General features: G+C 50.1%; 1 protein-coding gene across 1 annotated transcript; it reads right to left on the bottom strand.

The window, feature by feature from the left end:
* Window positions 1-9985: 9985 nt before the first annotated feature.
* C19H1orf216 (chromosome 19 C1orf216 homolog) lies at window positions 9986-10846 on the bottom strand. Its single transcript, XM_077838124.1, has one exon. The coding sequence runs from the start codon at window positions 10844-10846 to the stop codon at window positions 9986-9988; it is 861 nt and encodes a 286-aa protein (XP_077694250.1).
* Window positions 10847-11171: the final 325 nt, after the last annotated feature.

The following is an 11171-nucleotide window of genomic DNA, read 5'->3' as shown; positions in this document are numbered from 1 at the left end:
ACGTTTTTGCAGAGTGGCTAGTTCCAAATCGAAAATCTCAGGTTTCAAAGCAGGATGCTCCCCTCTCTTGCTCTCTCTTATCCGAGGTGACCAGCCAGCCCCTGGACTACAGAAACTGATGAGTCTTTGCAAAATGTTTTGGCTTTGATGAAAAGTCCCCGATCCTTGCGTGGGCTGATGCGGGACTGACGTGGCCCTGTGCTGCCTTGTGCTGTTCCCCCTGCACAGGGGTGACCCTCACCCTGGGAGGAGGGCAGGTTTGATGCCTGGCAAGGGTACGCAAAGGGGTGGAAGGCTCCTTGTACCTGCTCTCCCATGCTGCAGCACTGAGCACTAACAACATCCATGCTTTTTGGTTTGAAACCCCCACGTCAGCTTGGAGCCCAGGTTCAGCCTGGAGTACAAGCGGCAGTGCAGCCGTCCTCCCGAGTGGGTGCGATTTCTGCCGTCCAGGGAAGGGGGCTGCAAGATCGACACAGCTCATGGAAGGATAAGGGGAGGGCTGCACACAAAGGGCTCTTAACTCCACTGTCCAGGTGCCCTGAGGCAGGACGGCTGAGCCCTGCCTGGGGCACCAGGCACAAAGAGAGCCCCTCTCTCTGCTTTGGCATCCTCCAGAGACCTCCCAAGCTGCTGCAGGTGTGTCTAGCAGGGAGGCACACATGGAGCCTGGAAGGGGATGAGCTCATCTTGCAGGGTGACTTGTTTGCCGGCCCTAGTTAGGTTCACTGGCTCCCTCGCCAGAGTGGGAGCTGTCAGTCCCGTGGTCGCCTCAGGAAGGGAAAATCCCTGGGTCTGGGGATCATCCGGTGCCGGAGACTTTCACCTCCAGAGGGCTGCTCAGAATCCACCCAGCGTGGCCCAGGGCCGTGAGCCTTTGATCCCAGGGGGGTGAAATAAGTTTGGGTGTCAGTGGACAGGTGCCGGCATCCCTGATATTGAGCTGCGGCTCCCATGGACGTCAGCTGGGTTAGGGGGTTCTCAACCCCTCTGAAACATAAACCATGTGCGTTTGGGCCTAAATTGGAGGGCAAAGGGAATTGCTGGCTTTCTAAAGGCCTTGCTTAAATAGGCAACAGGGCACTACCGCGGGTGACAAACTGCTCACACAGACTGCCCCACCCCTTGCCTACCCAGGATATTACAAAGTACAGGGAACAGTGCCAGGTTTCTGAGCCCTGGGGGCTTTCAAGGGCTCCTGACAATACCACTTACACTAATGCACATTCAAACCCCATTAACTGCAATGGACTTTGGATCAGACCCTAAACAAGGAGCACCTCTGCAAAAGTCAATGGCCAAACATATGCAAGATCAGACTCAGGCCCATAGTGTGTAAAGCTTTGAGAACCTTTTGCCATGAAAGGTGCTGTTATTTAAGTTAATATTTAACGGATCATCACCTTTATGTTTCATCACGAAGGGACCAACCCTGCGATCCTTCCCCGTGCCGAATGCTGGTGGGATTGGGCCAGAACACTTGTTAAAAGAATTTGAGGGGGTGGCGGGGAAGAAAGGCAGGTCTCCTTGCAGGTTGGTCATTCCCAAGTTCAGCATCACATTTGTCCATTACCTCTTCATTGTGTCTCGTCTCTCCATGGTACTTACATGGCCCCTGACGCTGGAGTATCCGAGTCCCCCACAATCTTCTGTGTGTTCCCCCTCAGAACACTGCTGCGACGTGGGACAGGGCAACGATCCCCATTTTATAGCTGGGAAACTGAGACACACAGAAACAAAATGACTGAAGGAGTCTGTGGTGGAACAGAGATTTGAACCCAAGACCCCTAACTACAGGACCATCCTCCCTCTCCCTTTTGTATTTATTTTCCAGTGCCCGCAGCGCAAGTCAGACTTGCATCAGCTGGGGTTACGTTTGCTGGGAAACAGCGTGTGATTTAAAAAGAAAAAATTAACTAAAAACCCCACCATGGAGGCGATTCTAAACAGCAGGCCTCAAATGCATGAGCAGTGCAAGGGAGATGGGGAATGCAATCCCATACCCGGGCATGGCAAGGAGACCTCGTTGGGTTCATTGCCTCTCCACGGACAATGGCAGACAGACAAAGCACTGGACCAGATCCTCAGCTGGTGTCAATCAGCTCCCCTTTACACCAGGTGAGGTTCTGGCCCTCTGCCTGCTGTATCTATCCTGCTGGGAGCAAAATTGATGTTGGCCAGTGAAAGAAGGGAGGTCACTGGCCTGCCCTGCAGATCAAAGGTTAGCGATAGTGCAAAGGCAGCAATGATAGTCATCTTAGAGAGACAGGGACAGTGGGAGGCTGAAAAGAGCAGGCTGGGTGTGGTTGATAATGGAGGCCACCGATTGTAAAAACAGGCATGAAGGGAATTTGTTTTGCAAAGTTATAATCTTCCTAGATCTGAGTGTCTTGGAAATAGTAAAGGAGCCCTGGTGGACTCTGAAGTTGGCATGCAGTCAGGCTTTTCCCCCCCTGCAGTTGGGAGGGGTTTTCATTAATTTGCAAATCTTGTTTGGGTATTTAGAGGAGGCTGGAAATTCAGTATGAGGTTGATTTTGCAAATCAAAACTGGCTCTCTAAAAAACAGCACTAAGGGCGTAAGCAGAGGGAACTTCACAATAACCGAGAAGGAAGCCTCTTGTTTACGGAGCAGATCTACCCCTTTGATCTGCTCCCTGAGTTATTCCTTCATTTCTTGAGCAAATAATCTGGATTTTCACAATATTTACCTTGGAAATAATTATTTATATAAAACACTCGACCAAGATAAACAGAGAATCACTCGCTCTCTCTGCGGGTCAGGACAGCAGACAGCCCAGGGTCTAATGTTCTCTTAATCCTGCAGAGCCCCTGTCTGAATGAATGTGCCACAGGCAGGCAGGCAGGCTTGGAATTAGAGCTCAAGCCAAAATGGAAAATGTTCCTTCCTTAGACAAATAAAGTTAGAGCACACACAATTCCTAATAAAATGGCAGATGTTGAGGGACAAAATTCCGGAGAGCTCCCACCAAGCGGTGAATAAAACCAAAGCCACCCCGCCTGAGACACCCGTCCCTAGGTCCCAAACAGAGCCTAGGTTTGTGTGTGCGCATTGTTTTTAAAAGGGGCCACGGCAGCTTTGAATTCCCACAGGTTGTCGGGGCTGCAAAGGAGAGGGGGGAAAGGTGACGGAAGGTTCGAAGGCCTGGTATGGCTTCCCTTTTTATCTCTATTTAATCTCTGCAGTGCCCCAGGCAAAGTCACCTTTAGGTCAATACTCAGGTGTTTTATCTGCCACCCATCTGCCTGTAGCAAACATCCCATCTTTCCTTATTAACCAACAGCTGCAGGGCAGGTGGGACCGGGGAGCTCAGGGAATCCAGTCACCCTGGTTTAGGAGGATGGTAAATAATGCAACCACACAAGATCACGGGAACAGCACAGACGTTAGCACCGGCTCCATTTTGTTCACGCTTGGGAGGTGGGGAGCAGCCTCTGTCTTGGATTTTTAAAAGTTAAATGGCCGCCAGTATTTTACAAGCGTCACCGCATCTGTGACGTCAGTCCAGCTGGCGCTCTGCACATGCCCTTGCGGGGACTGTGTGTGCACAATTGTACGTGCAAAGTGCGGAGGATCACAGAGAGGAATTCTTACAACTCTGGGCCTTTCTGTGCAGGTGTTTATAGTTCTGTTTTGCACCGGCTGATGGTAAGGCCAGTTAGGTAAATGAACAGAGAGGGAGGCAGACTGATTGCTGGCCTTCGTGTCAGAGATATACCTGGAAAGTCTGAAGTCCTACTTTGGGGGCATGGGGCGGGGATCCTGAGCTTCTGGTTTAGCCCCACGTCTGCTTTTTGGCCGGTTGGTATTGCTATTGTACCAGCCCTGGAGGCTGAACTCCACCTTTTCAGCCACAGAGTAGATATAGACCAAGCATCAGCAACATCAGCTTCCCCCATGCTGACTCGGAATGACTCTGCCTAGTGGTGAGCTCAGCCCCAGATGGAGCCAGGCCTTGGTTTCTCTTCTGAATTTGCCGATGGTCAGTGGGGCAAATATTGTGGTGGTTTTGTAACATGGACCCTTGTCTTCTAGAAATGAATCAAGATCAACCAATTGATTTTCAAAGAGGTTCCCGAACATGTGTCAGATGGCCTGGGTGCAGAGCAGGTCCCTGTTGATAGAAGACCCTCTATCCCACTGTCAGCCCTGTGAGCCGTTCAGCTGGATAATGCTGGCTTTTTAATCATCTTGCGCCTAACCCTGCGGCAGCTTTTGTCTTCAGGAGGTGGGAAACCGTTGCTGTTGACGTGTCTGACGGGCTCATGTCCCATCTGGGAGATGCAACGCAAAATGGTTCCTCCAAAAGGACACTGGCCTTCAGGGAGTGTGAAACCTTGTCTGCACTGGCCTCCATTCCAGGCATTTTGACCGGCAGCCACCAGCCAGCTGCAACAGCTGAACCCCTTGGTGTACACAAGGTGAGCCCCAGGTGCAGCTCATCCCAGTGGCAAGCAGGAGGGTTTGCAGTGATGCACCTACAGCACTGGACAGGTATCGAAGTCTGACACCAGGGTGGATCTCCTGTGCAGACAAGGCCTCAGCCTGAATCAGTTCATGTCCCTGCTTGGACTCCATCTGACCACGTGCAAATGCCATAACACAGCCAGACTTTCTCAGATCATATGCTACGTTCTTGTGCGATTGGCCCATCTCAGGTACCGTACCATGTTGTCACGTGACCTGGGCCGCATTGTCTCATAGCTGGACCATCTCAGGTCATGTGCCATGCTGTCACATGACATGTGCCACATTGTTGCATGGCCACACCTTTTCAGGTCATATACCATGCTGCCACGTGAGATGTGCCACGTTGTCACAGGGCCCAACTCTCACTCCTGCTTGAAAACCCGTCTGTTAATTTCCTGACATGAGTCATGAAACTTGAGGTTTCTGGGACAGTAGCTCCTGCTATCTGCAATCGGCTACGATAAGCTGATCTGACGGGGCAAGCTTTATTCCCTCTCTGTCATGCTCTGCTCTCTGCTTGCCATGTTTTGTCCTGCAGTTTACGCAACTGAACATGACAGCCAGTGCCTTTTTGGGTGTTTTCCTAGCCTGCCTTGGGTGGGGGCTAGAGAAAGGAAAGCAGCAACTGCCCTGAAATGAGCCACCAGCAGGCGAGGTGAGTGAAATTGACGCATAAACGCCAGGGAGTCGGTGAATCTCGGGCACTATTTATGGGGTATTATGGAAGCACCGGGGGGTTGGGTGGGGGTGTTGAGCTCTACAACACCAGTCCAGTCAGGAACCTCAAGGGCTCTAAAGCCAGCCCATACTTAACAGTGAGCAGGGCTGGGGCAGGGAACAGACCCTGTTGTGGGGCCATGGAAGGAGCTAAGGAGAACCGTCCTCACCAGAAACCCAAGTGAAAGGGATCATGGTCTAGTGTTAGAGGAGGGGATTTTAAGTCAGGACTTTTGGCTTCTCTTCCTGGATCGGCCATCGACCCTGTACGTGAGTTTGGGTATAAGTCATTTCATGTCTCAAGGCATCAGTTTGTCATTTGTGAAATGGGGATAATGAATGGATATTGGCAGAGGCTGAGGGCAATATCCATATTTATTGGACCCGTATTGACTAGGGTTGGCTCTGATTTTATCTAAGCCATCAAGAGCCCCATGTCACAGCCTGGGCTGGAGGAGAAGGTTACAAGGCTGCCCACTGATGGTGCTCTGAGCATGGACCAGAAGGAGGTCCTTCTGGAGAGAGGCATGGTGCTGAGCACATGACACCCTCTACATCAGTTCTACCCTCAAGTTGTGACCTTGATTCTCCTCTAGTCCAAAGTCAATATGCTACCACTGCAGCACCACTCCAGTACCCAGTGCCATATACTCACTTCCCACTGGTAGCTCTCAAGATGCTCTTTCGTACAGCTCTGTCTCCACACACGTGAACTAAACGCAGGTGAAGGCTGGAACATCTGTTGCAACAATGTATATTGCCTTCTGTCAGTTCTACCAGTGAGGTAAAAGCAGGCCCCTGGTGTTCTAACCCTCATGCAACAGGATCAGGATGAAAATATCATGCACAGTACGATAGCCAGCTGTTGAAAAGTATTAAAGGAGTACTTTGTGGGATGTGTTTTTTATCTCCAAACTTTATTAATATGTATAATAATTCATGATCTAGCATGTCAGTGATACAGACAACAGCCAGCAGGCCCTAGAATAGAAGCAAACATGAAAGCAGTCATGCCCTTCGAGGAGCAAGGTATTTCTCCTCACAAAGAGGCTGGAGTCCTCCTGGCCGGGATGCAGATGGCAAGAAATCTGTTGCAGGTTTTCTTCTCTGCTGCCAGGACAAGATTTGGTCACTTTCTTGCATTTTGAATGCTGCCTCTTTAAAAACTGATTCTTAAAGAAAATCGCCCATTTTAGCTCATCTTTTCCATCCTTTCAGGGTCAAAACTCAGGCTACAGGTGTTTCATTATTACAGCAATGGGGTTTCCCTGCTCTCTACAGGACCTGACCCTGCAGTCCCCACTGACTCAGTTATTATTAGTTGAAATTGTGGTAGCACCTAGAGGTCCCAGTCAAGAATTGGGGCCTTGTTGTGTTAGGTGCAGAAGAGCTATCTAACAAGAAGGCGGAGCTTACAGTCTAAATATGCATCAAGATTGCAGGATCAGCATCAGAGCTTTGAATGCTACAACCCCTTCTCCCACGAGTAAGCCTTAGTCACGTGCCTAGTCTCATTGACTTTCCTGGAACTACACACGAAAGGGCTATGGGACCATATCCTCGCTTCCGCTTACTGGAAGATATGAAGAAACGTGGTGCAAAATGGAAGTTATTGCAGGTATCAACGGCAGCTTTGTGAAGGTGCAGAGAGCATGGAATATAATCTAATAATAATAATACATAGTTAATTTTCATCTATCTGTCCATCTCAGAGCACTCTGTTAAGTTAAGTACCATAACTCCCATTTTGCAGATGGGGAAACTGAGGCACAGAGAGGTGAAGTGACACGCCCAATGTCACCCAGCAGGTCAGTGGCAGGGGTGGGAACAGAATCCAGGTCTCTTGACTTCCTAGGCCTCTGCTCTTGCCACTAAACCACACGGCCTCCCCTAGAACAGTACAATAAATAGAATAATAAGAATATGGAGCAAATTCACTTTTAAGAAAATATACCAAATAAACACAATGGTCTCTTTTTAATCTCTCTCATATTTCTTATACTCTGTATGTGCATTTCTCATTGGAAAAATGGATTAGAAAAGTTACTCTTTGCTTTACAACAATAAATTAATAGAACATGAACAGCACGGCTGTGAGAAAGGTTATTACTAGGGGATTTTTCTGATTTGGCACCTAGTTTTTAAATATATACTGTAGGTAGAAAGGGGTATGTGGGATGTGTGTGTGTGTGTGTGTGTGTGTGTGTAAGTGTAATAAAAAAATCTAAATCAATATATTGTAATACTGAATCTGAAAAAAATATTAGAGTTAAATGAAACTTGACCCTATTTTAAAGCATTTTGAGGTCAGTTCTTAGTAGTATGAGTCTCTCTCTTCGACCCCAATTCACTAGCCCATCTCAAGTCAGCAAAGCAGTTAAGCTCATGCGTAACTAGACGTCAGTGGGAATTAAGCCTTTAAGTCAAGACTGGACATCTTTCTAAAAGGCACACTCTAGCTCAAACAGAAGTTCCGGGCTTATTGCAGGAATCCCTGGATGAAATTATCTGGCCGTGCTGTGAAGGAGGTCAGATGGCCTTTACAGTCTGAGCACGTGCTTAAAGTAAGCATGGGCTTACGTGCATTGCCAAATAGGGAGGAACTCAAGCATGGGTTGAAATGCTTTGCTGCACTAAGGGCCTTTGTCACCAGATGGACTTTTACACTCAGAGCACATCACACACTGCTGCAGATTACAATCCCCAAGCATATGCAACCCATCGATTCCTACAGAGCTTGCTGGACACGTACAATCTGTTTCTCACAAGGCATTGGCTGTCAACGCAAGACACACACAATAGTCGGGAGCTCATTCCCGTCGCAGCAGTGAACGTGTGGGAGCAGCATACACCACTTGCAATTATATGTTCCACCAACAGAACAGCCTGATCTGGCATCTCAACTCTCCAATGCAGGCCCTACGATCTAAGCTAGAGAAGGGAAAATCCAGCAGAGGGTTAGTGTTTCCATGAGCTTCGTGGTTCAAGGTTTGATTTGGGCTCTTTCAAACACCTTTCCCCCTTCATTTTAAGTGTTGTTTTTCATGGGAGATGTAGTAGATGGTACAGAGATGGGGTAAAAAGTTCCCTAAGAAACTGGCAGCCTGTGCAATGCAAACAATAACCTGACTGCACAGCACCTTTGACACCTGCAATTCATCAGGTCAGACTAGAACTGGATGATTACAATGGTCCCTTCTGGCCATTAAATCTATGAATAAAGATTCTCTTTTTCCAGCAGTTCTTATCGTGGCTTCTAGAACAACCAGAGGAGGGAAAACTCTGAAGGCCAAAACCCAAATGAAACCTTCAACCTAAAAGCTGTGAATTCAGATCTCAGTGCAGAAGTCACAGTTTTCCAGTGGATTCTAACAATGGCCCGTGGAGTTCTTCCATCTCTGATTTTAATGGCAATTTTCATGTCTAGATTCACACTCCAAGCTAAAGATGTACTTGGGGGCCAATTCCAAACCTTCCTAATGTTGCAGAGCCATGGTGAATAGGATTCCTTATTTAAAATGTTAATTCAAAGAATTACAGGGAGAGTTTCAAAGATCAGTATCAGATCATGAGCCTCAGCAAAGCTGGATTGTGAAGAGAATTGTGCCCCATTCAGAGCTGTAGTAACCAACAGACCCAACAGGCTGGGTCTAGAGAACACTCTTTGGAAGAGGCAGGCAGGGTGAGCATGGGCATGGGAAAGCCACAGCGGCAGCAGCAGCCAGGGGAGCTGTCTGCAGAGGGGACCCTGACGAACGGCTATCCAGCCAATGCAGAGAGCGGCTGAAGCCGTGCTGGCCGGTCCAGAGCGGGAGCAGCCACACATAGCGAAGCTGGGGGGAAGAGGTTGTTGCAGGGGGAGGAGGAGAAAGAGATTAGAGGAGGCATTGCAGAGCCAGTTGGGGAGACCCAGGCCTTTGAGAGGAGCCAGGCTATGACATTGCTGATGAGCTGTTCACTTTCGAAGCACAGTGGGACTAAATGGTCATGGATTTAGGGTGAAATTTGAGAGCCTCTGGGCACTCAGTGGACCTCTGAGTAGGCAGCTCAGCTGTGATGGACAGAGAGAGAGATAAGGAGGTGGGATGGATGCTAAGAGTGGTCAGTAGATTGACAGTAGTAGACCGTCCTTAGGGGTATTGTTATGATGGAACATTCCACCCAGAAATAACCCTCTTGCTAACTAATCAGGTACTAGCTTGCTGACTGGCCTGTGCCAATTCACTAGTGACCCCAGGTCTCAGGTGAGATCTCCAGTGAGACTGGAGTCCTGGGAACATTGGTGAATCCTGGCTGCTAATCAGCGGGCGAAGGGTTAATTGTTTGTGCTAAAGGAATAGGCAGCACGGTGGGGCGGGGGCGGGGGTTGGGCTGAGAAAGGGTTAATCAGGCTCATTTCAAATGGCACCAGCCCCTCCCGTTCCCTGACTTCTCAACCACTAGTTGGGACACATTTTGGACGTTTCACTTGTGCTCTCAGCGAGAGCCATGCATGGAAATGGACGGGAACATGCTTCTAGCTACGTTGTTTCCGCTCATAAATACCATGTGGCATTCGTCAGGTCGGGTGTCCTCACGCGTCACTAAATCCTTGGGTGCACAAGGCAAGAGCATCTCATGCCCGCCTCCCATGCAGAACCTGGGAGCTGACTGCAAAGCTCGGTGGGGCCCAATCCTGGATGCTGTGCTCAGACGAAACAACTGGTTAGAGCCGGGTAAGGGTTGGGGGGGCGGGGGTGGGCAGATCTAACTGTGACAGATGGGGAATGAGCCTCTTTCACAGGCCAGCGTGAGCCGGTGCTTTGGGACGCACCACGCCCTGCTGGATGTATCGGAGGAGCTCTTTGCGGTTGTCCAGGATGGTGTCGAAGCTCTCCTGCAGCCGGTTCTGCTGGTCCACCACTTTCTGCTGGAGGCCGCGGATCCAACGCAGCAGGGCCAGGCGCCGATACATCACCAGGTGGATGTGGTGTTTCTCCTTCTCCCGCTCCTTGTATCTCATCTTGTCCTGGAGGTTCTGGAAGGCCTCGGCCAGCACCGGGAAGACCGTGTCCGAGTTGGAGGAGTTTTCGAAATCAGCGTCGGGCACCTGAAGCGCTGGCTGGTTCCTCGGGTCTTTGGTGGTGGCAGCGGGGGCCTCCCAGGCATTGCCAGTGATGCTGTCGGGGCTGTCGATGCTGAGGGAGCTGCTGGCATAGCCATTGTCCTCTAAGGGGGAGCCAGCCCATTTGCCACACTCTTTGGCCATGTCCTCGGTAGCCGCTTTCTCCTTCTCGGCGCCACTGAGCTCGGCTCCCTTGTGGGGGCTGCGCACGTCCTCCTCAGAGAGTCCCAGCTTGTCTGACTTCAGCCCTCGGGGAGCATCCCTAAGCCTGCCCTGAGCTGTCTGTCTCTGCACTAAGAACACCAGATTATTGGCTGTGTTTTCTATCTGGCCGGAGCCCCCCTCCATCCGGGTCCCAATCACCACCTGGCTCCAGTTCTCGTTGCTGTCATACCCTTCCGCCACAAAGTTGAAATTCTTGTCCTGCCTGAGCTCCCGTTCAGCGAGGAAGGCCGTGCCCAGCGTGGGGTCCCGCTTGCCCTCATGGAATGGAGCATTCAGGGGGACGTCTGGCTGGCACACTGCAAACATCATTCCACCCTCCCGGCTGGGAAGAGAGAGAGAGAACTGATGTGAAGGAAGGATCTTGGTCTGAGTTCCCAGGGTCAGCCTGGCCTCCCAGCTCTACCGTTCCCCAGCTTCTAACTCTCCTGAGCTCAAAGGACCTGATTCTGCTCTGCTTTGTCACTGCAATAACCCCACTGACTTCAGGACAGTTACTCCAGATTAATACCAGCATGATTAAGAGGAGAAGTAGGCCCAGGGGACTGATGTAAGCACAAACCAGGGAGGAAAGAGAGGAGCATCTGGTCTGGTCTTGAATGGGATGGTACCCTAAGTTGGAAACAGGTTGATATGG

The sequence above is a fragment of the Eretmochelys imbricata genome, chromosome 19 (assembly GCF_965152235.1).
Source record: "Eretmochelys imbricata isolate rEreImb1 chromosome 19, rEreImb1.hap1, whole genome shotgun sequence".
In the NCBI taxonomy this organism is placed as follows: Eukaryota; Metazoa; Chordata; order Testudines; family Cheloniidae; genus Eretmochelys; species Eretmochelys imbricata.
This window is presented reverse-complemented; position numbering and strand designations above follow the sequence as displayed.